Source organism: Dendronephthya gigantea, unplaced genomic scaffold (assembly GCF_004324835.1).
Source record: "Dendronephthya gigantea isolate DGI-Jeju-01 unplaced genomic scaffold, DenGig_1.0 000064F, whole genome shotgun sequence".
In the NCBI taxonomy this organism is placed as follows: Eukaryota; Metazoa; Cnidaria; class Anthozoa; order Malacalcyonacea; family Nephtheidae; genus Dendronephthya; species Dendronephthya gigantea.
The window spans coordinates 819,784-847,130 of record NW_021163074.1 but is presented as its reverse complement, the minus strand read 5'-3'; the positions used below and the strand labels follow the sequence as shown (position 1 = coordinate 847,130).

At 35.7% G+C, this 27,347-nt stretch overlaps 5 protein-coding genes across 5 annotated transcripts; 2 read left to right on the top strand and 3 right to left on the bottom strand.

Annotated features, from left to right (window-relative positions):
• Positions 1-2,245: 2,245 nt before the first annotated feature.
• Positions 2,246-10,521, bottom strand: LOC114530673 (glutamine--tRNA ligase-like). Its single transcript, XM_028552276.1, has 24 exons — positions 10,325-10,521; positions 9,596-9,749; positions 9,305-9,414; positions 9,071-9,146; positions 8,914-8,978; positions 8,531-8,590; positions 8,381-8,435; positions 8,226-8,291; positions 7,974-8,146; positions 7,544-7,643; positions 7,335-7,413; positions 6,970-7,111; positions 6,757-6,854; positions 6,327-6,419; positions 5,919-6,056; positions 5,741-5,828; positions 4,905-4,990; positions 4,742-4,799; positions 4,311-4,415; positions 3,915-4,010; positions 3,712-3,839; positions 3,116-3,182; positions 2,694-2,819; positions 2,246-2,553 (listed from the first exon to the last, which is right to left on the bottom strand). The coding sequence occupies exons 1-24, from the start codon at positions 10,499-10,501 to the stop codon at positions 2,503-2,505; spliced, it is 2,391 nt and encodes a 796-aa protein (XP_028408077.1). The 5' UTR covers positions 10,502-10,521; the 3' UTR covers positions 2,246-2,502.
• A 366-nt stretch (positions 10,522-10,887) lies between these two features.
• On the bottom strand, positions 10,888-20,421 carry LOC114530675 (LARGE xylosyl- and glucuronyltransferase 2-like). The gene is made up of 21 exons (XM_028552278.1): positions 19,964-20,421; positions 19,081-19,271; positions 18,558-18,729; positions 18,219-18,253; positions 17,513-17,608; positions 17,243-17,326; positions 17,018-17,095; positions 16,123-16,254; positions 15,697-15,792; positions 15,387-15,425; positions 15,158-15,264; positions 15,014-15,068; positions 14,456-14,551; positions 14,001-14,085; positions 13,760-13,884; positions 13,440-13,555; positions 13,136-13,169; positions 12,500-12,679; positions 12,088-12,212; positions 11,789-11,887; positions 10,888-11,348 (listed from the first exon to the last, which is right to left on the bottom strand). Exons 1-21 carry the CDS (start codon positions 20,070-20,072, stop codon positions 11,261-11,263), a joined length of 2,142 nt encoding a protein of 713 aa, XP_028408079.1. The 5' UTR covers positions 20,073-20,421; the 3' UTR covers positions 10,888-11,260.
• A 195-nt stretch (positions 20,422-20,616) lies between these two features.
• Positions 20,617-22,656, top strand: LOC114530548. The gene is made up of 3 exons (XM_028552115.1): positions 20,617-21,280; positions 21,497-21,832; positions 22,270-22,656. The coding sequence occupies exons 1-3, from the start codon at positions 20,726-20,728 to the stop codon at positions 22,654-22,656; spliced, it is 1,278 nt and encodes a 425-aa protein (XP_028407916.1). The 5' UTR covers positions 20,617-20,725.
• On the top strand, positions 22,630-24,610 carry LOC114530546. The gene is made up of 2 exons (XM_028552114.1): positions 22,630-23,119; positions 23,525-24,610. The coding sequence occupies exons 1-2, from the start codon at positions 22,739-22,741 to the stop codon at positions 24,608-24,610; spliced, it is 1,467 nt and encodes a 488-aa protein (XP_028407915.1). The 5' UTR covers positions 22,630-22,738.
• Positions 24,611-25,825: 1,215 nt separating this feature from the next.
• Positions 25,826-26,795, bottom strand: LOC114530545 (ATP-dependent DNA helicase RecQ-like). Its single transcript, XM_028552113.1, has 2 exons — positions 26,124-26,795; positions 25,826-25,997 (listed from the first exon to the last, which is right to left on the bottom strand). Exons 1-2 carry the CDS (start codon positions 26,705-26,707, stop codon positions 25,826-25,828), a joined length of 756 nt encoding a protein of 251 aa, XP_028407914.1. The 5' UTR covers positions 26,708-26,795.
• Positions 26,796-27,347: the final 552 nt, after the last annotated feature.

Here is a 27,347-nt window from a genome sequence, read left to right as displayed (position 1 = left end):
ACCTCCCTACCTTTTGGAATTATATTTATTAGGAGAAGTGCACAGGAAAAAAGCCTAAGCTAAACTATGACTTTTACAGTTTCACTAAACTTTGGACTCAAGAAACTATTGATTTTTTCGAATTAATATACACCCACCGAGAATCTTTTATTTGCCCTCGTCTTGTAAGGGGATATTCACTGCATGTTCTCTTAATTATTTGGGGCCGTTGGTATGAAAGCCGGATAGCGCTAACCACCGGATAGCGGTTTTTTCACCAGTGGTTTTTTCAATCGCTTTAAAATCGCACGTTGTTGGGTATAACTTCGATAAATTCTTGGTATGATTAAATCCAGGATCCTCTTTAATCATTTATGGTTCCAAAGCTGAAATTTTATTGCCTTTCAAGCATTTTTAGTTAGTTGAAACGGTTGAAAAAACACTACCCGCGGCTTGTTGTTGAACTTAATTTTGTGTCCACGTTGATTTGTATTCCATGTTGATAACAGTCATGTGAATAAGCATGAGGCAGAAAATTGGCATATTTGCTTTATATTCTTCTATTTTAAGAATCATTATTTTTTCCACTGCATCTTTCAGTGCAGCAAATTAATTATTTGTTGATTCATTTACTTTCTTAATTTATCACTAATTTAATTAATGCTTTATTTGAATCAAACTATATTTGGAATTTGAGATATTTTTGTAATGGTACATGTGAGATTTCTAAATGTCAAAACCCACGCTAAAATGCAGTGATTGTGAACATTGTAACTTTATTTGTCTTAAGGTCTAGAATCGCTAATTTTTCAATGTTGGTTGCTTCGTTGCTTTTCAAATTCCTGTCTCCAATTTGATCAAGGATTGAATGTTCTGTAACCCGTAACCTGAACTAGTGAATTACCCAAGCAAACTTTTCTTATGCTACATATAGGTGCTTTTTAACCCTTCATTACCTTTATGCAGAGTTTAGTTTTGTCTTTTTTTATTCAGTGACCACGAGAAGAATTCTTAACTAACCCGACTCTCAGTTCGCCATTGGTTAGCTTTAGTTCGCTATAAACTATCAGTGACCCATTGGCATTGTAAAAATTAATTGTTGTTTAATTTAGTAGGTGCATATCCCTAAATCCATTCAAGTTTATTTTTCGCAACTCGTTTCAAACAACAATAACTATATTTTTAGACATAATAGCTACTAAAATTTGAAAAAAAAACATGTATAACAATTAAAAACTTTACATCGATGTTTACCGGCCATTGGCATTGTGTACTAATTTTGTGCAAATAACTTGCTCCAAATTGCGGGGGAGGGACAATTATAAACTGCGGTAAATAAATCCTAAAATACTTACCATCTTCAAACATGGACTATAAAAAGGATGGCGGCTGTAGAGTTGCAACAGAGTCTTATCAACAAAGCTAGCTCAAGTTGGTCGGGTAAACAAAGTTTCTGAAGCATATAAAAGGTATGTCTATTTTGTCTATTTTAGGCAGTTGTTATACCACACTTTGACGCTAAATTATATAAAAGGTATTGTATAATTATTCAACCGACCTTAACAATTATAGAACAGTTTCTAAATGTAATCTTTTCGAGTTAAGACCCTTTGCCATTAGCTTTCATGGCTACGTACAGTGTTTCGAATTTTACAAACCAAATATTTTATTACCAAATATTTTTTCTTTCAGAAAATGCGGTTCCTATTCGTATGCAGCCTCGTTTGTGTGTTGTTGTTTGCCTTGGCTCAGTGTGACGAGATTGAAACGGATTTCGAAAATGATGTCTTCGACGATGTTTTTGCATCCCGGGATAATGTACCGCAGAAAAGAGGAATGCCGAAGCGCAAGGCGGGACCAGGAAACTGCGGGTACGGCTTCTGGTGCGTACACAAAAAATAACTTCTGAAATCTTTAAAAGATTAACTATAAAGTACGATCTAAGTTACTTTGTAGACACATTATACTCATGTGAAAATATAATCAGTTGAATTAAATGAATATTCGTTGTTGTTGTCTATATCGAACATATGCAACTAAGATTTAAAAATAGATGACTTCGTGCATGTACCATGTCTTTGAGCTAAAGCTAATCCTGATGTTAATCTCAAGCACCAAGTACTTTTCGCTCTAAAGATCATGGTGATCCTAACCTCCTTCACTCGGGTAGCACAAACGCTGATGGCATAGTACTATAACACATTTATTCACTGCACGCGGCAAAGCTTTCAAAAATCTTTAACCGTTTTTTAACAGCCATTGGCAGGAAAATATGATACTAAACAATCTTTTGTCAACAAAAGATTTCTCTCGCGTCGTCTATGCTGAACTTGCTTCACATTGCATTGATTACTTATTGCCGGACTATTTGGATGACTCAAGAGAGACGAAAATTGTGATTAAAAATATTTTTTAAATGTATCGAATACACCTCGCTAATAAGATTCACATTTCTGTTGAATTATTGTATCAACTAAGATCAGAGTTTTGAACTATTAACTGCATGAGCCAACAGTTCATGTTTTAGTTTTTGCCAGCATCTTCCTTGAGAGGAATTGTGCGATTGAAAACGATCTATAAAAAATTCGGATGGAAATTGTTGAATTCCGAAACGTTAGCTGTGTTATAGTGTCGTTAACACACACAGTATCTAGTGCTTCCAGCTAGATAAAACTTATATTCTAAGTTCTCCAAATCAATAGGATAAGACATACCTTATTATTTGTGCTATCAGAATCAATACAAAAGAAACCAACTCTCTCGAATTGAAATTTACTCAAAACAGGAGCGTCCTTTACTGTGACATCAACTAAAGCATTCGGAATTATCCGCAGAGAATCCTGTGAGAAAATGGACAGCAGGCATTTAATTTGTCCCGTGGGGTTTTCCTAATTTCTTCTTTTACCAGTTTCAAGGTTGTAAAATCAAGTTGAGGGTATAACTTAGTCTTTACGAAGGAAAAGGAGTTTATTGGCCGTTAAATTTTTTCATTGCATGCATGCATGTTAACTATAATACATGTTTGTGTTTAATAACAAATAAATGTATGGTATGTAGTGAAAACAATGAAGATAATTTGCTTACTCTCGCGGGTGTCAAAATATTTGAAACCGAACATGCCTGACAGAAAGCATACCTTATTACAATCAGATAAAAATCCACCTGGAACAACATTTGGATCCTCCGGAAACTTGTGTTTAAACCTTGGTATAGAAATAAAAAGGCGGTTTATCAAAAGATGTGGGGGTTGGGTATACAAATACCCAATCTAGTATTCTACAGTAATCTGCCATTGTGATGTCTGACCTACACATGTCAAATCAGAGCTAAAAAAGACATGGTCTGGAAACTCGGGAAAACTTCAAAGCCTGCACTGTATATTGAATTTTGAACAACTGGTTTTTGCTTGTACAAATGTTCTGAAAATTTGCTTATATATATATATATATATATATATATATATATATATATATATTATATATATATATATATATATATATACATTTATATTTTAATAATACAGTTAGGTGATGCGACTATGCCATTGCATAGAGGAATGCTTCATCCAAGTAAAAATAAAAATCAATTGTCTTATACGTGCAGGGGGTCCACTTAACCATTGAATCGTTTGAGTCTGCCGCATCTGGACAAGATTTTGTCATGCAGTTCTTTCAATATTCTTACGGTGATGTCAAAAGCTGATAAGTTTAAAAAATTTTTTAACAAACATACAGTCGTTCATATATCCTAATTTCACAGGTTAATGGCGATGACACCCAGTGTATGAAGCCTTTGGGTTTCACCGTGTTGGACACGCTTTCGCACGTAGTCTTGAGTTCTGTAATATTGCCTTTAGCGTCCTGCGGAGATTATACACGTTAGAAAATTGCATAGTTCGTTTTACTATTAAGAAAAGTTACGTTAGTTCCAATTACCTTGACAACCTCCTGGACCGAGATGACGTAGCCAGCATGACGTAATCCAACACTTTGCTCTGGACTTAATCTTTTGTAACCCTTCTCGTTGTTGACCTTTAAAAAGTTCAAAGAAAAAATTACAATGGAGAACTTTGATATAAATTTGTATATATGATAAGGATTAGATTTCTCAGCAGCTAAATACACTTTAAGGAACAACTTTTGCCAACAAATTCTGTTCATATTATATTCTGTTTATTAGGAAGACGTGAATTTCTCTTTTGCGTATCTTTGGTCCACACGGGAGGATTTGCAGAGTCCACTTTTTTTCGTGTGTTTATAGAGCGAGCCATAGGCAAGATTTCATCAAGTTAATATAGCTACGTATATAAAATGTAACAATCAGAAACCTACCTCTTTGAAGTCAGAACGATCGATGTACATGACACGATCAAAGGGAATCTCGTGTGAACCTTTGGACTGGTCGTGAGGAATATTTGGCACAGAGATAGGAATTGGCTGAAAGATAATTAATCAAAATTATTCATCGATAGAGTTGTAGGTTCCTTAATGGGCACATCAATTTCGTTCTATAGATGAGAAAAAACCTCCTGATTTAATAGTTTTATACATTGTTCTTCGAGCACTCTGACTTTGAACCTCTAAAGGAAGAACAAGCCTGTATTATACTGTCCGATGTGCAGTGTTTATAAAGCGGAAAAAGTTTTCCTTTGCAGCGAAACTGCGGACCTCTAAGAACTGTTTATATTGAAAAAAGCAATCAAATAAAAACTAGAGTGAGCCATAAATTATTTCATCTAGCTAACAAACTAAAATTTTCTTACTTTCGGTGAAGGAAAATTCGTAATGGTTACTTTGATTGGATCCAATACTGCCATAACCCTAAAATAATATGATGAAAAAAATGTTATCAAATGTTCTTGTTAAAGTCTAATACGCCACTTGAACGTTTACGATGACCAGAAATAACAGCAACAGCTTTCTCACCTTACAGCAGTGTTATTGAGAACATCTCTCACACAGGATTCCAACATCTCAGGATCTATCGTGACTTGAGCCATGGTAACACCCACCTGGTAATAACAAGCATAAGATACACAAAACATTAAAGGAATACCAAATGATTTTCCGTGCAGGATTGCGTGATCCATGCACGCGGGATGTTGCGAGACTTTCGGAAAGCGTGAAAATACACGAGCCGTAGGCGAGTGTATTTTCACGCTTTCCGAAAGTCGAGCAACATCCCAAGTGCATGGATCACGCAATCCTGCACGGAAAATCATTTGGTAATTGTTTTATAAAATAACTGTAGTGAAACAACGGTTAACTTTATTAAAATTAAATTTCGCGTGCAGGATTGTCTAAAACGCGTGCAGGATTGTCTGATCCTGCACGGCTATTGACCAATCACATTGCGTGTTTCACTATAGTTATTATATATCTAATATATATTCAGTACTGAGTACGGAGATAATTAAAATCTCTGGGCGGAATTAGTACCCTCTCCCGGCGCTTTGCACCGGGTAATCCAAGTCATCTTTACCCAGTGAACTCAAATAAGACTGGAACGCTCACTCTGTCGGAAGTTTGAAGCCAAGATGGCGGACACTGAAGCCCACTGAAGCCTTTCTTGTAGGTATGATCCAGGCCTCCGGCGCGGAGGTAAATGGCGGCAATTATGATTTTCCTTTGAAATTTCCGCGCCAGAGGCCTGGATCATACCTACAAGAAAGGCTTCATGATCCGCCATCTTGGCTTCACTCATTAATGAGGGAAAGTCAGCGAGTGAGCGTTCCAGTCTTATTTGAGTTCACTGTCTTTACCTTGGAACAAAAAGTGTTGACAGCTTCAGGAGGAAATCCTCTCCGACGTAAAGCAGTTAAAGTGAACAATCTCGGATCATCCCAATCTCTGAAAGTTGAAAACCATCTATATAGCTCATACTAAACCAACTGGTAATATTTTCATGTGAATAGCAAGTCAACGAAATTGACAGCTTACTTCACGATTCCTTCGTGGATTAATTTTGCAATCTTTCGTTTTGAAACCACAGAATAATTCATGTTTAATCTTCCATATTCCCACTGCACGGGGCAGTAAATATCGAGAGAGTTGTTCAACCAATAGTACGCTGACCGTCTAAACAAATGAAACGTGCGTGTTTGGCTCAGGTCTGAATACCTGGGGGATTTTAATACGTAATTCGGAAGATAGCGTTAAGCCAGTTTGAAGTTGTTGTTAAATTCTAGATAATTCGGGCAAAAATATTTCTTTGCGAGCATATTTTAGCTAGAACCACGTTGCCCCTACAGGCACAAAATGTCTTTTGCAGGTAGTTTAGACACTTACGGTACGTGTACTAGAAAACTACCAACACTGGACGGCTATGTTTCAGCAACAAAACTTTACCTGTTTTGAAATTCCTTCGTACACAGTGAATGCGTAATATTTTCAAGCGAGTCACAGATGCAGTGTGTAAAATCGTAAGTGGGGTAAATACACCTAAAGGACATGGAGATTAAAGTTGTAAGAATAGATATATAGACACCTTAAATCACCCCCGATGTCTATTTCCACATAATTTTTCAAAAAAATCAAATTGATAGTATAACAATGAGATGCTGTTGTTCGAGCGGCAAAGCCCGAGGTTCATGCGACAAAGGAAACAAGTCTTGGCTCAGTTTCTGCACCAATCCTAACTGACTTATATTTTAGCCTTAATTCAAACTTTAAACTTAAACCGGATCTTATTCCTAATCCTAATCTAACCCCTTATCACGTCATGGTAACATTAAAAGTCACCCTAATCCTCGTCAGTAATTATAGTGTTAGAACCAACCATTTATCACCGGATTGTGGATGTGGTGTGAACTTCATACGATATGCGACGGGGTCAACCTTCCCATCATCCATTGTGAACTTCATACGAAGTGTCGCCTGTAAAAAGCGAAGCTCAAAATTAACTTGCTTACCCAATATAATCAATGAATTCCTAAAGCCTAGAGTTTAAATTCAACAGCGATTTTTCATTGTTCAAAGCAAACTACGGTACCTCTCCCTCATTAAGCTTGCCGTTTCTCATATCCTGAAACAGACGAAGTGATTCCTCGATTGGTCGATCTCTCCAGGGACTGGGCGGAGGATTGTATCCCTTGATTTCTTCATACTGCTGATGGCACACGTATGCCTTGTCTCTAAGAATACAGAAACACTGTATGCAAGACATCTCAAAGATTGATTTTGCCTACCTCGTATTAAGAAAAGATCACTGTAAATTATGTTTGGCTCGGTGCAGTTACCGGAAAAAATCTAGGCAAAGCTAATTCAGTTCTTCATAGACGTCCAGGAAGTGTTGTACATTAACAGAAGTCAGTTTTTAACTATTCTCTTTTAAGGCCAACTAGTTATCTCCTTTACCTCTTGATCAATTCAACAGCAAAATCGTAAAGTCTGTCAAAATGATCGGACGCATGCGTTATCTTGTAAGGTTTAAAACCTGGTAGAAGAAAGCAAAATGTAGTTTATAAGATACAAATTTCAAACTTATGAATGCACGCACTTGCCGTCCAATCTTATGAAATCAACTTCTAGGAACGTCAAACCTTATCAAGTTACGAAAAACCTACCCAACCAAGCGACCATCTCCTGAATTCCTTTAAAGAACCTTTCCTCTTCCTTCTCTGGGTTTGTGTCGTCATAACGTAAATAACAAATTCCGCCATGCGCCTAAACACACAATAGTACACAAATGTTATTAAACTGGTCTTTTCTAACATTTAAATCACTTTGGAATTTATATGACAAGACATGCACGAATCCAACGCTTTGCGTTAGTATTAAAGGTCTGTTCACACGATCAAATTTTGTTGGCAACAATTCACTTCTGATGGATGTTTTATGGTCTGTTGTCTTGTAATGTATACGAGGAGCAAATCCACTGAAGCCAATGCAGTACTGCTTTACCAATAACCGACTATATTTCATACGTCAGAAGTGAATTGGATCCAACAAAATTGGATCGTGTGAACAGACCTCAACACTGCTTTAAAAAGGTACCTTAGCATATCCAAAATTGAAGTTAATTGCCTTCGCGTGCCCGATATGAAGGATTCCGTTTGGTTCAGGAGGAAATCGAGTCACGACCATTCCTCCAGTTTGTTTCAGATGTTCTTGCAACAGTTCCATTGTTTTGGGGGTCACAACATAACCCGGTGTAAGGTAATTTTCACCTGAACCCCATTTAGAAAGAGTAAGATGATAATAACTTAACAAAAGCACAATTCTTTATCGCATTGAGATTTTCTTCACCTGGTTTATGAAATTTAGCAGCTTCTCCACCTAAATCCGCCAGGGATACTTCTTCTGATTTCAAATCTATAGTACATGCAGAGGAAGCAGATATTGAAAATAATCCAGCTGGTAATCCAATGTTGGTAAACCTAGAATATTTCAAATACCCTTACCCTTGCTGGGTGGCTTTGCCTTAGGTTTTGCAGTTGATTTAGATGCTGTGGGAGTCTATCAAATAAATCACCAGCATTCTGATGAGAACATGTACAAACTGCAACTATTTCTAAGACTATTTTTTTCAGATACACATTCATTTGTTATACCTTCTCAGATTTTGGCTTCTTCGTGTCAGCTTCAGTTTTTGGTCCCAACAAGTCTAACAACTGAAATAAAGTTTTTAGAATTCATATTCCAAGTGCAAAATGATGTTTTCCACCCTACGGTTTCAGACATATTTGAATAGCTTAACACTGCTTTGTTGCATAAGGCTGAATTAATATGATGAAGTGCAGCATTTAGCCATTAACTTATAGCATTTATGGAAATGAATACTTTTAGTAACGAAACAAAACTACATAAAAAAATTGCACTAAATCACTACAATAAACCAGTAATGGAAACACACATGTAGCCTGCATGCACATCATTTCCCTCATTATATACATAAATTTCCCTTATGTAATTGGGATATATTTTCATCCAGTACCTCCATATCAAGTTCTGCTTTCAATACTTTACCATCTGCCCACTTTAGTTCCTCTCTTGCCTTTGCTAAAACAAACATGATAAAAGATAAAATGCAGGGTACCTAGGGTGTTATAAAGTTCACTGATAGAGACAATAATTTGACAATGTGTACCCACCCATAATCATGCCGGTATTGAATTTATATCTTTTGCTCAAGATTTCATCTTTATTGGCAGCAACAAGCCTTTCAATCTATTTGTAATAAATTGAATTGCTAAATTGAAAAAAACTAAATACCTAGTCATCTAAGACTTAATCTAAGTTATCTAATCCAACTGAAATATATGTATATGTATATATTTATATTTAAATGTTTCTTTTGACTCATATGTAAAATTGTACATACTTACACATTCTTCAATTTGATCAGGAGTAATTTTGACACCAACACCACATGCATTTTCAAATTCTTCAACTGCAACAGGATCTACTGGTTTGGCTTTTAGATACTCCATTGCCGCTAAAAACATTGATAATTTTTTAACAACATGATGGAATGAGCAAATCTACTGAAATGTATCACATAAATGACATAATGAAAATAAAATTTTAAATATACTGGTTTATAAAACTTTCATTTAATATTTATAACTTAATTTACAATAAACACTATACTTTTTTAGTTACATAGTTTTATTTACCTGACAGTTGAGCCTGTGATGCAATCTTGCCAGTGCAAATATAATCAACCATCATATTCAACCTTTCTAGAGTCTTTATGTTACCAGTGGCAAATGAGTAGAGCAACATTCCAGCTGATTTATTGATAGGACAATCATTGTTCACCTTGTTTGCCTAAGAAGGAAGTTTGATCCTGTACTTTCAGAAGTGCCTAATTATAATCTCTTTTGTTCCTATTTTTTTTCTTACAACTTCATTTGCATTATTTCTATGATATCTGCCTAACTGATTATGGTGACACAATGGATAATTTATAGTAATTAACTCATTATTATGATACTAAACAGTATTTAAAAACACAGTACTTGTACTTACTGCATTAAGTCATATTGTGTTTCAAAATATATCATGCATGCCCGACTTTGTAGCCTCTACTAGCCTGGCTGCTGCATAACGAAATTGCAGTTACTACCCTTACCCCACTCAGGGTGAGGTAGACCCCACTCAGGGTGAGGTAGACCCACACAGGATGTACACGTGTTTAGAATGTACACGTGTTTCGAAACAGAATGGTAGGTGGTCTGATCTGATGCAACAGCCGAAAAGAAAATAGTGTTTATAATACTCTAAGTTTGACCGTATTTGCTCACTGAGGTAAGCCATGTGTAAAATATCTACCATGATCAGGCTATATCGATCAATAGAAATACAAAAATTAAAGTTAGACACATAAACACATATCAACTCACTGCGATAACAACGTCTTCCAAATGCTTTGCAAGGGCTTCATTCTTCAACGTTTCTTTTGCCTTTTGCTCGCTCAAACCAATACTTTGAAAGAGATCTATTCTTGTTGACATCGTACGAATTGGAAGTGCGTAAAAATCGAGCAATTTAGAGGCAAATTTCCCCCAGCTTCTCAACATGAAACTGAAACAATCGAACTATTTTGTAGTTAAATTGCATTACTTTATGTTACGACGAATGAAATGTATTGCTGACGTTGAATGCCCAGCAGAACTTTTGCCCAGCAGTGAAATCACCGATGCCCAGTGCTTACAAAGGCGCGAAAAGGAAGGGCGTTGTCCTTTTCTTTTAGCCTGTTCAAGACAGAAAACTGCCGTCTTAGCACATTCTGCCACTGATTAAACCGTGATCAAACCGCATGTTCGAAAAATTTCTGTTGTCTGAAAAAGAAAACTGCACTTTTTTATTAAAACTTAGCTATTTGGGCAAATCATAGTAAAGAAGATGACAGCCCTGTCCAACGCTTGCTGATAGACAAAAAAAGGACTACCAGTAATTGCCTTTATTAAATATCTTTTAAATATTTTTAAATTTTGTATTTAGAATATTTACAATAAAAATTTGAAAACAGGGGATTTCATAATCTCCACATCTTAATGATGCCTGTCGGCAAGTTTAAATATTTTTATTCAATATTTACAGCAATTTTCCAATGTGTCGCCTTATAAATAGTTGATTTGCCAGCAGAGTAAATATTATTATGACATATTCTACCACACAACACTCTTTTGCCACGTGAAGCGTTCGCTTCAACACGGGAAACCAACAATGATACTGCGGAGCTTTCATTTGCGCACGGGAAACTTCTTTGTCCCATAAAATGTTCATTTCATAGCGAGAAAACTGTTTCCTAATTTCTGATTTGGTTATCCAGTTCTTCAATCCATGGTTACTTGCTCGACTTTTTGAGCTCCATATTTGGCTTTCAGCTCACCCATAAACTCCTCTTTCAGGATTTTCATACACCTGAAAATCATTAACACTACAGTTAGTGTATTGATCTAGATCCACTCTTTGATAACCGTTTAATAAAAACCGCAGTCTGTACAGTCTGTCTAGGAGGCTTAGCAAAAAAAACAACACAATTCATTATATAAGAAACGCCATGGTAAAGACACTTGATTTCGCTTACTTCAACTCTGCTTGAACATTCAATTCTCATAGAAATTTGACCGTACAGACATTTTATCCTGATGAACACTTTATCTATCTGTACGTTTTACCTATATGTGCTATTTTCCCCCTAATCCATATAGTCGTTTTCTGTCGTGGACATTTGGACATCATCCAAATGGAGATTTGACCAGAAAGAATTTTAATAGCCGGTTCTAGCCAGTTACATTGTTGACTTCATTATTCGCAGAGCAAATCCGCCTGGTAGTAGTAGTAGAAAATGGCACTCTTACCTTCGATATTGCTCGGTATTTCTATGTCTTGCAATGTCAAATGAAGGACCATGCGGCATGTGAACGATGAATGCATTAGGAAGAACTTCAAATTCAAAACTGAAACGAAAAATAAATCCATTCTATCCCCTTAAATTAACTTTTGTCCCGTGATAGCTAGTTTGACTGCATGTGTAACTCAAACTAATTCTTGGGCTCCACGTGACGTCGTAGATTTTAGCAGGGTTCAAATCATTCAATTCACTTATTCACTCTTTCTTTCAGCTACATTACGGGGTTAAGATCGAGGTAAAACTTACTCTTGAACAGCCAATTCCATGATGTGTGAGACTTTATTCCAACCAAATCCTACGAATCTTGTGTCATATTGTGGAATGTCCCTTCTGACAACAATGTACGGTTCAAAATCGTCTTCCCATTGCACCTGATAAATAATAATTAACTAATTATTCATGTTACAATCAACAACATTTGACTATTTCATTGTGTGCTACAGGACAATAGCCAGTGCATGTTTCTTCCTCTTATGCGATATATGCGATAAAAGTTCGATAGAAAAGATTTATTGAATGGCAAGGAATTTGTTGAAACGAGTCCCTTCATCGTCACGTGTCAAATTGCTTTATTCTGATTTGTCTCAATTTAATATTTGATTTTTGCTAAATCACAATTAGTTGCCTATTCTTCCCTACCATCCACCCTAAGTTTTACCTTGTATGGTTTAATAGCGGTCCTCCATTTTGCATAATTGGTTGGTGCATGACCCTTAGGCCAAACATGATATCTGAATGTGTATAACAAACCCTCGTCCAATTTTGAGAGCAGTTCTGCTTTTGTTTTTGGTATAGAAAGTTTGTAGCGAAGTGTCTCAAACGCCGGTACGACCAAAGCCTGCAGGAGAAATATGACTATTAGAGATTGGTTTGGTAATTTGTGGGCGAATTTGAGAAAATAGACGTAATGAAATTCCTATATTCATGCATTCATAATGAACAAGTTAAGAAAAAGAAGGAAAAGAAAGAAAGAAAGCTAGAAGTTTAACTTTGTACTGTACTGTACTGTACTGTACTGTATTGCACTGCACTGTACTGTACTGTATTGCACTGCACTGTACTGTACTGTACTGTACTGTACTGTACTGTACTGTACTGTACTGTACTGTACTGTATTGCACTGTACTGCACTGTACTGTACTGCACTGTATTGCACTGTACTGCACTGCACTGTACTGTACTGCACTGCACTGTACTGTACTGTATTGCACTGCACTGTACATCACATATTGCTATAGTCAACCATTTACATTTTTCTAATCAACCATGTGAACAACGTTTGTATCATGCGTACCTTTTTCGTCATATCTGTGTTACGAATGATTTGCCTGTAATACGAAAATTAGAGAAACCCAATGTTATTACAAGGTCACTATTTCTTTAAAATATGTTTTCAGAGCATCTTGTCCAACATAAACAGATGTACCATAAAATGACTCCGCTAAACCGCAGTCTGTGCTCGCATTTCCCAAGTCATTGTAGTTGTAAACGGCGGTTTCAACCCCATCAATTGAAGTTAAATTGTTTTTAAATGACTTCAAAAGAATATCGCGTATTCACAGTTTACGGAATATACGCCAATTAAAATATCAACTAACCTGAGATAATCATACAGACTGTCAGGGGGAATAAAATCGATATCACTCAAGAAAACATAAGGCGTTCTGGCGTTGGTCAAGGCGATATTGCGTAGAAAGTTGACAGGATAAAATGTCTAAATAAAGCAATTACAATAAAAAGATATATTTATTTGGATCGTTAACAGTTGATAACAGATAACATTAGAAACAGTTGTTCATCTCTCAAGCAACCACGCGATCAAATGGAGGCCTTTTAGCCTATATATACGAGGAAATAACCTAGGGACAAGCTTGCATCGCATGCTACAGCTGCTGCAAATACATTTAATTCAACTTACGCCGTCCTTAAACACGAGATGATAAGCAACGTTCTTTCTTTTCTTCAAAATATTTGAAAACTGGGCATAATCAGTGAACTGTCTCGCCTCGGAGTCAGACAGATACAAGGCAAAACTTATAGGACCTAAACATGTGTAGTGAAGGGATAATAATTAAATGTTTTAATAACAAAAACGCGGTGTAGAGCTCAAGAACGTGTGCGTGAAGAAACAACATTCATTGTGCATTTCAAGTAGCTACCTTTCCATTGTTTGCAAATAGCTTCAATCATTTGTAATCTGTCCATTGAAAGTTGTGCAACTAATGTGACATCGTATTTGTCGTGCTGGTGAAAGAAAACACTGAATAGATCAATCAGGTACCTAATCATAAAACATTCAGCTTTTAGTTGAATTGCGCATCAATTATATACATCAATTTGCTCATAAATGAAACGTGATGGAATCATCGGGATGTCTGTTATATATACAGTACCTCATGTATTCAATCTACGTGCACCGCGATGAACGTAATTGGTTGACTCGTATATTCAGTTATTTTTTAACCAATTATTAAATTAGAGATTGTACTATACTCAAGCAATTAGTCAACTACCCAGCCTTAATCAGACAATCGTTGTTATTCAACCATGCAATGTCTGCGCTGTACCTTGCATAATGCGTATCTGGTTGTGACAGACCAAATCACGAGCGTACCTTAACGAAGTCGTATTTCAAGTAGTATAAATGAGTTCTACGAGTCAACAGTCGTTCACGGCGAACATCATAACACGGATCGTCCTCATCAAGACTCTAAACATGGTTAAAGATCAAATTATCAATGACGACTTTCCAATTTCTATGTTTAAATTACGAAACAAGAGTTGAGGGTTTAGCCAGATATATATATAGTCCCAACTGAGTGAGCTTTTTAGACAACACTTTACATCAGGGTGGATAATCGAATATAATAACATGTGGTAGTATCACTTGTCAAGTGTCTGTTCAGTTTAACTTCTATCGACGTGTACGTTGTGATATCAGTTTCAAAAGATGTACGTACTAGTACTAGTTACATGAGCGCTCTGATGTGTCAGAACGTATGTAGTTTCTGCCAACCCCCCCCCCTGCCTCATATGCATGTGTAAGTTATATTATGATTATATTCACAAATGCACTTGTTACATTGATCCTTAATAGATGCGGTGGACACCACTAATCTGTGGACGCTTAGCGGGCCTATTTTTTAAGAACATGAACGAATTTCGTGCACACCTTAAGCACAGATGACCGGGCTTCGTCAGTTTCCATACAACTGAACAATCTTCCTCTAAAAGTAAACATTCATTAGTAAAATAAAATGCGTTCGAGAAAAATTAATCATTCAACACACTTGAGTACCAAATCAATTTTTTTTACCTTAACAAATCTCCGTCGTACTCTAAGAAGGTGAGATAATGATTTCGTAAAAACTCTGCATGAGAGTTTTTCACCTTTAATTTCTTTGGCGAATTCCAATGGATAATCTATAATTTATGGTAATTGTTAATTGTTAAAATTACCAAAGAGAGTAGAATGATATATAGAATAAATCATTGCTTTTAAATGCTATACAATGATATAATTGTTTTACAGAAAAAAGACAAACCTTAAGATTGGACACTTCGGCATAACAATTTTCTATTGACTAAAATAAAGTTGATTAATTGCATGGTAAACAAATTCTGTCTATTGCATTGGATTTTTGGGTGAAATAATATATATCACTTCTATATATGCAATGTATAAATATTTATTTTTAAGTTTTTTTTTCAGATATTTATTCAAGCAAGTTTTATATACGGCTTACAGAGAATTCTGTCTTGATCTTCCCCAGAAAGAAAAACTTTAAAAAGTTGGCAAGACGTGGAATCAAGACAGGTTACGCGACGTAACTATTACAAGAGTGAGAACTTTACCTCACTGCGCATATTATCACTGAGCTGAATGTTCCAACCACAAGGTAACTTTTGCACGAGGTGCGGATGTTTCTTGATCACAGCGTTGAATATATCCTAGAGAATACACGTTGTTAAGATGACATGGATAATTTGAGCTAGATTTACGCCTGATTTCGGGGGCCAGCACATACATGTCATACTTGTTTGAAAGCTGGGTAGCATGCAGATAGTGACTGGCCACAAAAGCTGACACCTATGTTTGCAAGTGCATGGCGAGTTATATGACAGCGAATCTCAGTAATATTCGAAATTAATTAACCCCCAAAGACACCTTCATCGCTCGCGGGTAAAGCCATACAAATAATAGAAATAATGTCTATTATTTTTATGGGTATAAAGCGAACCGCGAACGCAATAGCAAACAGCCTTGTTAAATAAACTTACCTGGTCTGCCAATGAAGTTGCCAAATAGGTGCTCAACTCTTGTTCAGCAGTCAAACGCCAGATCGACATCCAGTTAATCTCTCGGAGCTTTTTGAGATCCAGCAACATAACTCCAGTATTAAATCCACGACCCTGAAAATGTATATAGCCATACCTTTTTAACCCCGCCAAAATACTACTTGTACAGTAGTTGTGGCAATCTAGCATATATATATATATATATATATATATATATATATATATATATATATATATATATATATATAATATATATACATATATATATATGTATATATATATATATATATATATATATATATATATATATATATATATATATATATATATATTTGGAACAACCAGTAAATGATTAACGAGTCTACACCAGTGACCTCTTATACAATGAATTGGAACGATGAACGATTTAAAAAAAAAGCAATTGCCTATAATCGCAGTCATTATCATACCTAATTTTAGTCTGCATGCAGTGATAACAAATTTGTGGAATGATCATAAAAGTAGAATGTACAGTGATAAATGGTATTTTCTTAAAAGACCTCACTATGCTGAGATGGATTTGTCAGTAATTGTCCCCCAAAATGCTGGAAATCAATCATAGGGACTCAAAAATACAGAACATTTTCTGTGAGAGGCACTGCAGAAGCTCTATGTCCCAAGTGATGATATGTACAGTGATAAAAAATTCTTAAAATTAGCTATGGTCAGTATAAGGTTATTAGTAAGTAAAATAAAGCTTTTTTGTAGGCCCCTTTCTGCCAAAGGCAAAGAGCCTATAGCTATACATCCACCAGGTGTTTTGCTGGTCTCAATAAACTGTATCATGGTCTCGTGGACTTCATGTTTCATTAGGACAGTGACACTGTGCAATACTTACCAAGGCCGGCCATGGTTTATGGTTTTTCCATAATATTCCTAAGTACCAATTGCTTTGATTTTCAACCAGACTAATGCACTGCAAAATGAAAATTATTTTCTAAATTGATGGGCTTCGTCACTGCAGAATTTGCTGATAGTCTCGAAAGTATGTACAATGTCAATGTGAATAGGTTTTTCCATCATAAAAATAAATGATTGATGGTTGCAATAGAATGAAAATTACCTGTTTGGCAGATTGTTCTGAAAAAAGTTCCCAAAGTTCTGCAATATCTGACGCAAAGATAATGTCTGAATCCAACACAGCCATCTATTAAAAACAGTCAAAATATTCTTTTGAAATTAGGCTATATTGCAGGAAAGTTTAATGTAAGGTAGTGGACCTGAATCAATTAACAGTTAAAAACAGATAGTAGCAGGGACATTTCAGGCTACCAAACACAGCTGGATGGCCAGAATTGAAAGTAACCAAGTTACTGAAAAGATGTAATCCTACCCTATCAATATTCTTAGGCAAAAGCTTGGTTAAAGTTAACTTCAGCAGACCATAGACACCAGAATAATGTTTATTGGGAATCCAGGATACTTCAGGCTATGGAAAAATAATTGCATTTTTTGTTATTATTTAAATTGCTGCTGACTGGAAATTTTTTAGTCATCATCTATTTATAGCTGTTATACATAACCAAAAATGTACAGTCTGTTGTCTGTTGAAAATAGAAACTGCTTAGCAATATCAAGAAATAAAATTTTATTAGTTATAGAGCAGACAACTCACTCCAAATTTTAAGTTGTCATCCAATAACAATTAGGTTGACAATCAAATAGTCTCAAAGTCTGCATATTGATATTATCCAAACCCTTGGTATGAGGTTGAGATAATCACCCTTCAGACTGGCTGTCTAACATATTGAATTAATTTTTGCCATATCAGCATAAGCCCATAGACAGCCAAGAACTATATTTTATATATTTTACAAGAGCTATATTTTATATACAAAATGATATTTATTATTTCTTACTTTCTTATTTTCTTTTTTTGTTTATATATATGGAGTAAAATATAAATTTGAATAAAAAATACGATAATTAAGCAGCTATATAGTTCTGGGCTGCCTAGATGATATCAGATGAACAAACTGGTTCCTTCATTTAATACAACACAAAATGTGAAAAATATTCCTATATAGTCCTAAACATACCATCATTGTATCAGCAGAGTAGAATGAAATATTGACTAAATAAAAAACATGTCAGTTTATAAAATAACCAGTTTACACTACTGGGTACATTAAAATTATGGGTGCAAGATGGCAACCTGGCCTAATTCTAACAATTAGTTTGCAAGGAGTAGTTTAATTTGCATGCTAACCAAGTGAACCTAATACTATGTATCGTCACACAGTTTTTATTTTATAATTTCTGGTAGTCTTTAATTAGGGGAGATATATCATGATGATAAATGATCACTTTTTTTTTTAAAGTCTAAATTTACTGGTCAGTGACACTGACACTGCTCAAAGTATCATATCTGCCCTTACCTAAAGGTATATTCCAAGATTGAAATAAAGTTGTGAGTATAGTTATTGCAACTTTGTCTGAGATAAAATGAAAATGAAGAGGATTTCGACGATAAAACAAGATAGATTTGATTAATATGACAACTTGTCGACTTGTGGAATGGCCAGAACAAACAACAGCGATATGTAAAGTCTGCAAAACATTTCAACATTAGTAATAATAGCAAGTCATTTTTAGCAGGCATTGCATGGGGGAAGGGAAATACAAGATTGACTCTCTGTCTGCAGTTTTTATTCTTTGAATTTCAGGTGATTGAGCCTAGAAAATTCATTGCTAAATGCCTAACACAATGCCTAACTGAAATTGTGACATATTTTCAAGTGGACTACTTTGAATGCAAACTAAGATGCCCATTGTGGACAAAACATCACATATTTAATATTGCCATCTATTCATTTTAAAGGGTCCAAAAGTAACATATTGATAGAAGAAGGAAAAAATATATACATTACAAAATCAGCAAAGGAAGGAAAAGCAATTAACCTGACATTCACTTGTCAACTCTGTCTTGTTAGAGTCACATGCTCTGGATGACCCCATTTCTTGTCTACTGATCTGTTTTCTTAATTTATAGATCTCTTTCTCTAAACTTTCAATCTTTTTGCCTGCTGACTTCAACCTGGAATCAAGTTCATGAACCTTTGGTGATCTCTTATCTTCTACAATTGTTGTTTCTAGAAATGAATAGATTACAGATAAAGTATTTATTCTCTTGCTGGATGATGAAATTGTTAGGGTGATTGTCATGAATTGTTAAATTGGTTGCACACCAATATGCCAACTGTTAAATGGGTTGTAAGAGATCCAGATAGATAATTAACAAAATTCTTAGGATTTCACTGTTGTTGGTACAATAGAAGGGAGGGTAATAAACTATAATTAGCACACAATTAATATTCTGTATAAACCTGTTAGATTAATTATATTAACGGAATTATCAGCCCACAAAATGTTATTCGGACAGATATAAAGTACTGTATATACCAAATATGTGCATATTGTGGTCAAATGTTTCGGAAAAAGCCTTCGGTCCTATAATCGGCAACAGTTGAGAGTAATATCATTATATCCAATTATATCCTCAGCTGTATTTCGAGGTGCAGGTATAAAATTAATTAAACACATGTCAAGTTCATAAAAATATAAAATAGGGGATTTTGTTGAAAAATGTTCGACCAATTTGATTTATCGTGAAATATGCTTCGGCTAAATTCTAATCTATCTGTAAGCTATCTGTAGGCTATAAAAGGCGAATACAGTTATCTATATAGCACACATGTTTTAGGAATCATGCTGATAAGCGCAACTGTGACAGATTACGGCTTAAATTAGAATTTGTTGGGAAAGTTTACGTTTAAGAACCTACCTTCTTCCAAGTTACAACTTGCATTATACAGCCAAGAATAAAAGAATATAGCCCATGAAAATAGGATAATAACGACCATGAAAACACGATATCGTATATGCTTTCTCATAATTTGGTGAGGTCGAAAAAACACTTTAGACAGCAGCTTTGAAACGGTGTTAAAATACCCACGGACGTATTCAAAACATTGAAAACAAAGCTCGTCCAAAATGGTCTAGTCAATTCTAATACAAACTGATAGTTAACGATCCATATTGAAAACCTAGCCGTCCCTCTGTCGACCCAATACAACCATCACCTTATATATGTTTTAAGGTCCAAGAGAAAAGCAGCATCCTTCACCCGACAACGAAGTATCGTAGTATTGATCGCCTAATCGTTCGGTATTGTTTTCAAAAATGAGAAGTTCATCAGTCAAAGAGACATTTCCGGCAGCTGTAAGCGCTTCACTTCCGGTACAGAGCGATGTTGGTGACAATTGACTTGGTTCTTTGAAACACTTTTAAAAAAAATAAAATTTGATCAATCAATAAACTTAGACGAGCCCAACCTCGTACCCAGGGTCTTTTCTCTGTGCTCACTCTGGGGGGAACACCCGCTGAGAAAAGACCCTGGTATTGTTTGGTCACGTGTCTCCCAGATTCTGGGAGGTTACAAAAAAATTTTACAAGGGGCGGGTGGCTGAGTATTATTATGATTTAAGCGAACTTTTGTTCGAAGTTTCGAACTGCGAGTATAATGCGAGTTGAATAATACGGAGATATGAACTCTGTTATATTTGCATTATTAAGCTGTGCATCGCGGCAACATATCAAGTTTCATATCAAATTTCATAAGCAGAAGCACATGTTTCGGGTGACAAAAGCCAAAAAGTCTTTTATCCCGATGGCTTCGAAGGAAACACCGAAAAAAATTTATCGAGCAAGAAATTCTTCGATTGACCCGTTGTCCTGTAGACTTTGTCGATCTATTGGTGACGCGAATCATCGCAAAAATTTATTTAGTACACTAAACGAAGAATTATTGAGGACTGTAGAGCAATTGTGCGGCCATCCGTTGTTGCGAGATCCAAGTTTGCCTCATCTGTTGTGTCGACCATGCGAGCGCAGACTAAAGCACATTAAAGAATTTCGAGAAGTTGTAAGAAAAACACAGAACGAATTTCGCCAGCAACAACCTTGTGAAACAAGAGTGAAACGGTGCCTAGAAGCCTCACCGTCGGCATCCCAACCACCAAGAACTCGTTTGCACACATCTGGGCCTTCAGCAAGAACTTCGCTCAATTTTGGGGTACAAGTTCCATCTTCTGATAAAGAGGTATTACATGTTGTTAAAGTTGGTCGTGTATATTTACATAAAGCTGCCTCTCAAATTTACATATTGCGTCTTATTAATAATTCATATAAAATATAAAGAAAACATTGATATAGCTTTGAAATCTTGTGTTATATTACTACAAATGCCGCGAAAAAAAAATATTGTATGTTTGAACGTGTCGCTATTTAGTAAAATACCGCGTTTGATTTGTTATAGAATATAACTGCGTTGGATGAAATATTAAACGAGGCGAACAGAGAACTGATTAATATTGCCCGTAAAGACGAGCCATCCGTGCTAAGGAATGGAACATACGCAGGATTAAGTCAGTCAAACTGGATGACAGAAGTGGTAAATGAGCTCTCGACGAGGTGTCCTAATGTTGCAAAAATATTGTCAAGTTTGCTCGATTGTTCTATTTTGGATGCAGGAAATAAACTACCGCCAATTTCCCTAATTTACGGCATTATCATGTTTGTGAGATGTCATCACTTGAGCCGCATTCAAAGAATCAACACCATTCTTCTGACAGAAGGGAAAGCAACTAAAAATGTATGTTCTTTTAAATCCATATTTATAATTTGAAGTTTGTTTGATTAATAGTTAGCACAATAGTCAATACCGCAAGGTTTTTAACTTTTTGTAGGTTTGATTATTTAGATCTTTGAATTTCTAACTGTGCTGTTACTATTAAAACCCAATCATAGACAAATTGTCATGCATAATGCATTCCTTTTATTCAGCTTATGTTCACAATAGAAGTGATTATTATGAATGCTATTTGTTATTACTGTTGTGTTAATCAAGCTACAACTATCATACTTATATTGGTAAACCTTGTATTATTTTGATGTTTATCCTCTGAAACTTTGAAAAAATGCATTTGAATTTTAGCTGAAATTTTTTTAATTACCAGGTAGTGAAAATATTTATTACGATTCATGCCATCAGGGATACATATTTATACATGTTAATCTACTTACTTTTAGTTGATTGATCGATTCAACAAATATGGGCTCTGTTTGAGTTTTTCTAACAAATATGTTGTGCTTGACGATATTGGGAAACATTTTTTGGATCGTGCTGTCGAGTTGGTCAAATCTGGGATGAAATTTGTCTATGTGGTTGATAACATAGATTGGGAAGAGAAAGTGCATGACATGAGAGCAGACCATCAAAACAAGAGTGTGCATGCATGTGCAACTAGCATGGTGTTCAACAGAGTGCCAAGTGACCACTTACCTGACAATGGTCCACAGAAAGATATCGCAACTTGCAATTTTCGTGAAATTGTTTCATTGTCAGATGCAGAAATGACAACAATTCGGAATCGGTATAAAATTCATTGCGAGAATCCTGGTTCAAAAGTTCACTGAACTATTTGGTTTAAAGTCCTACATTCCAGAGGATCTTGTACTTCATGAAAATTCTGAGAAGACAGCTTTGAAATCCGAAATTATGACCCTTCCAGTTCTCATGAAGGATGAAAAAAAGTACAGTGACTGTGTGGATGTTTTGGATCAATTGGAGCAATGGACAGAGGATGTGTGCAAAGCTAGTGGCATATACAACTTTGATCAATCTCCATCTACAGCTTCCCATCCTATTGTTCAGGTGCCCACACGCCCAGATCAACCACGATCACATATCCCACCAGTTGGTTCCCAAACTGATCCTTTAGAAGGTGTGAAAATTCCCTGTTTTGGTGATGAGTTGACCCGAGTAAGGTTTGCTGGAGCACGAGATCTTCGCTCTGGATGCCATACACCCAAACAACGACTGGATCATTTGTACCCGTATCGCATTGTTGGATGGCATGCTAAAAGAAGTTTCTTAAAGGTAAATTCCTGGTCATGGATATGATTTTCCTGTTACAAAATTGTGTTATGTTACTCTTTTATATCATTGACACTACCAGCAGTTGTTTATAATCCTGAAAGGTTTTAAAATACATTTGAACAAATTTATTTGTTTTGTTTCAACCTAACATATAAAAACCTCGAAAAAAGCAATCTCAGGTTTTTCAGGAAGAATTAACTAAAGCTAGATTTGATTTTTCTGGTTGCATGAAGACATCATGTCTTATGATTGATTTATGACGAATTTTTCAAAAAAATAGGGTCCAATATTGGATCTTGTTACCACACCTACTACCTGTTACAATACTATTACATTGATATCTTGCATCTTGCCCTAATACTACATAGAACATAAAGTTAAATAAAACTTGCATTATATTTGTAGTCTGTCTTCAAAAGACTCTACAAGAACTCTGGAAGAGAAGCAGGTACCATTAGATACTTCCGAGAGGTACTCAACAGGAGAAATGTTACAGTCGATATAAAACATTATGAAGACTGTGAGCAGCTGTTCATGAGTGTTGGCAATTGCTATCTTGTTGAAGCATTGCTAGAGTTCTTCAAGATGGAAAATGTAAACGATTCTCCAAAGGAAAATAATCCATTGCCTGATCAAGAGGATTTGAGTGAAGAAGAAAAAAAAACCCACCTAATGACTGTCTTAGACAAGTTCTTGGATGAGTATGTTTTCCAAGACACTTCATGCAGCGATGTTGACAGTTTAGAGGAAAATATCTCAGACAACAACTCATCAGATGGCATTTTTAATTATTCTGTCAATCTTCTTCGATCCTTCATGGTTCTATTTGATTGCAAAGATGCAGTGGCATATGGGAATGGAGAACATTTGGCATTAATCCAGAAACAGATGTTGTATTACTTCTCATCTGTTTCTGGATTTAATGTATATGCAATTGAAATGCTAGTTACCACCATCCAGAATGAAGTTTTACTCTCACCTGCTGAGTCACATCTGTGTAAATGGGCTGCACTAGTCAACTGGAAAGGAGGTGGTGGTAAAAACATTGAAATAGACCTGTTGCAAGAGAACCGGAACAGGGACATGAAGGGGCTAATTAGTTTGATGGGAGCAAACAAGACAGAGAAGGCCATCGAAAGGATGAGCAAGGCAGCTGGAGGAATCCGTAAGATTGTAGATGTTTTTGAAAACCAAGCTTCCATTAAACAAAAATCATCAGCTCACTCGCACAAGTCCTCATTGGAAGATGAAAAAAAAGTTCTTGCTGATTTGCGCAAATTGAAGCCATTTTCGTATGTTCAAGGAAGATCACATACAACATTTGCTGGAATTTCATCAAACCCACTTTGTGCTTTTGATGAAGAAAAGTTTTCTGAATGGTTGAAAAGACATCAAAAGAACATTGCATTACATTTTCCTGTTGTTAGTGACTTAGATTCTGACAGAGAGAAACTGATGAACCAGAAGAAAATCAGAACTCTTAAAAGGTAGAACTCAGAACACTTTATTTATATATATATATATAATATATATATATATATATATATATATATATATATTATAAATATTGTATATATTGTATAGTATTGTATATAGAGTATAGTATTGTATATAGAACCCATGTTTTTATGTTAACAAAAATATAATAGTTTTTTTTGTACACTAGAATAATAATAATTGTATAATTACTATTAATTACTATTAATAATTTCTACAGTATTAGCAATATAAACTACATGTATTGGTGAAAATAAAGTTGCCATTGGGTAATTAAAAAAACAATGCAATAGACACTGCAAAATTGGTTAACAATTTTATTCAATGTTTCAACTAGGTTTCAGTCATCATCAGGCAACTGTAAGTTAGTAAAAAAACCATATAAAAATGTTAACCATCTTTGGAGAGTCTCTTGTTTTGTTCTTTTTAATGCATTGGTAAACTGTATGTAGTTTAGTCAAGATGTTCCTTTCTTAATCAATATGTACATTATGTTTCACAGCACTACATATGTTTTATATTTGTTCTTAAATAGGATCTATGAAGTGCAACTAGCACAATCACATTCTTCACCACAAACACTACAACAGAAGTGTTTGGGAGAAAGTGGTTTAATGTACCTTTCATCTGTGTCCATTGATTTCAGCAACATATATCTGAGACATGTGCCTCTGTTTTGACAATAAACTCGAATATCTTCTTGCATCCCCGGTTTGTTTTTTGCAACATCCCGATTATTGTAATATAGGACTGCAGTTGCATGGTTTCCATCTCTCCCAGCTCTTCCAGTTTCCTGAACATACGCTTGTATTGTGTATGGTGGAGTGATATGCACAACACTTCTGATGCCTTTGATATCAACACCCATCCCCAAGGCTACTGTTGCAAATACAACCCTGATTGTGCTTCCTGTAGCACATGTCAACTGCTTCAAGACTTCATCCTTCATCTCCTTAGTTTGAGGCGAATGAAACTGTGCAAATAATCTGTTTTCAGGAATTGGTCTGCCTCCCTTGGGATAATATTGATCACATCCCAGAACAAATTCAAACAGTTTATATGCAAACCCGCACCACTTCAAGGGGATGTAGATTATTGTCAAAGGATAGCACATCTGCTGTTTTTTCAAACCTTCAGCTATAGGAGTAAGGATTTCTGTGAGAGAATCAATATCTGGTCCAGTTCTGAAATGCTTTTTGTATGTTATGTTCATGCGATCAGGATTGCCAATGATTTCCACACATGTTTTAAGCCCAGGGATTTTTTGATACAATCCCTATCATATCGGTTTGCTGTTGCAGTCATGGCTATGACAGGTACATTTGAAAATGTGGCACACAAGGCACCCAGATTTCCATAATCCACTCTGAAATCTTTACCCCTGATATAAATATAAAACACATTGAAATGATAAATATATACTATACACTTGAAATTGCAAGACTTGTTTTATAGGAGGAAAAGTTGTGTAATATATACAATGTATTTTATGTAATAAAACACTTACCATTCTAAAATGCAATGGGACTCATCAACAACAATAGCACAAACGTTCTTTTGATACACAATGCTTCGCATCAATCTTCGTCCATATAAACAGGAAACAAGCGACTCAGGGTGTGCAAATACAATATTATAATATCCTTCTTCAAGTTTTATTTTGTCATTTAGAGGAAAGTCACAAACAACATCAGATCTAATGCCATCATCTTTGTCTTCCGCATCCTCAGAGTCTTCTGCTGCTACGTTCCTAACGTCGAGGACTGATGCACGAATTATACCCGCATTTAATCGTGAAATCTGGTCTTTCATCAGAGCATTTAAAGGCGACACGACGACGATTATAGAATCAATGTGTTCGGTGTATTTGGCAACACCGTTCTTAGCCGCAAATAACAGAGCAGGAAGCAAGTAAAAAATCAATGATTTACCGTATCCAGTTGGTAAAACCGCAAGAACATCCGAATTAAAAAATACCTTTTCTAAGCAAATCACCTGTTTTGGCTTTAACATGAATTCGCTATACAAACTATTTTGTATTGCAAATTGCAAACACGAAAGGAAAAGCCCGCATTTAGAGTTTGAAAACATGGCGACAATACATATACATTAACTAACCCCCCCCAAGGATGAAATTATAATTGGAGACACGTGACCAAACAATACCAGGGTCTTTTCTCAGCGGGTGTTCCCCCCAGAGTGAGCACAGAGAAAAGACCCTGGGTACGAGGTTGAGACGAGCCACGCTACATTTCATGCTTTTTTACTAGTAACTGCCTAACTGGTAAAACAAAAGAAGACGTTATTTAACAAGGGGCGAGGACTCTCCACTCCAGAAACATTTGAATTGAGAAAAGTTGGACAACTTTTTATTGAATTCAGTATCCAATTTTAATAAAATCATTCGCCTGCCCATCCCCACAATTTTTAGCCTGGTACTGTTTCTGATATCGGATAGTTCTACAGGAAGCGACATAAACCTTATCTGAGATCTGAGTTATGTGCTTGAAGACATACTTAATAATTAATATACCATTCAAAATGCGTCGCGACCGACATTCCCGACCCAAGTAACCAAGTTGTTTTAAGCTCCGCTAACTCCCTGTTCCCTAAATTTATTGGTATTGCTAAAATAGGTACCGTTACCAATTTCATTTGTGCTGTTAGCCTATGCACGGATGGGTATGGTCTACGGATGCCAATTTCAGCGGTGCCAATCAATCGACTGTTG

What these genes read in the sequence shown, in the direction of transcription:
- LOC114530675 (XM_028552278.1), bottom strand. Translation starts at nt 20,072, where the DNA reads ATGAGAAAGCATATACGATATCGTGTTTTCATGGTCGTTATTATCCTA. An exon ending in AGTTGACAAGTGAATGTCAG is followed by an intron (nt 18,730 to 19,080) that starts GTTAATTGCTTT and finishes AATGTTTTGCAG; the next exon opens with ACTTTACATATCGCTGTTGT. An exon ending in TATTTGCAAACAATGGAAAG is followed by an intron (nt 13,885 to 14,000) that starts GTAGCTACTTGA and finishes ACACATGTTTAG; the next exon opens with GTCCTATAAGTTTTGCCTTG.
- LOC114530545 (XM_028552113.1), bottom strand. Translation starts at nt 26,707, where the DNA reads ATGTTTTCAAACTCTAAATGCGGGCTTTTCCTTTCGTGTTTGCAATTT. An exon ending in TCCCATTGCATTTTAGAATG is followed by an intron (nt 25,998 to 26,123) that starts GTAAGTGTTTTA and finishes TATTTATATCAG; the next exon opens with GGGTAAAGATTTCAGAGTGG.
- LOC114530548 (XM_028552115.1), top strand. Translation starts at nt 20,726, where the DNA reads ATGAACTCTGTTATATTTGCATTATTAAGCTGTGCATCGCGGCAACAT. An exon ending in TTCCATCTTCTGATAAAGAG is followed by an intron (nt 21,281 to 21,496) that starts GTATTACATGTT and finishes GATTTGTTATAG; the next exon opens with AATATAACTGCGTTGGATGA. An exon ending in AAGGGAAAGCAACTAAAAAT is followed by an intron (nt 21,833 to 22,269) that starts GTATGTTCTTTT and finishes ACTTACTTTTAG; the next exon opens with TTGATTGATCGATTCAACAA.
- LOC114530546 (XM_028552114.1), top strand. Translation starts at nt 22,739, where the DNA reads ATGACCCTTCCAGTTCTCATGAAGGATGAAAAAAAGTACAGTGACTGT. An exon ending in CTAAAAGAAGTTTCTTAAAG is followed by an intron (nt 23,120 to 23,524) that starts GTAAATTCCTGG and finishes TTATATTTGTAG; the next exon opens with TCTGTCTTCAAAAGACTCTA.
- LOC114530673 (XM_028552276.1), bottom strand. Translation starts at nt 10,501, where the DNA reads ATGTTGAGAAGCTGGGGGAAATTTGCCTCTAAATTGCTCGATTTTTAC. An exon ending in CGAATTTTCCTTCACCGAAA is followed by an intron (nt 4,416 to 4,741) that starts GTAAGAAAATTT and finishes ATTATCTTTCAG; the next exon opens with CCAATTCCTATCTCTGTGCC. An exon ending in TTTTATCTGATTGTAATAAG is followed by an intron (nt 2,820 to 3,115) that starts GTATGCTTTCTG and finishes ATTTTCTCACAG; the next exon opens with GATTCTCTGCGGATAATTCC.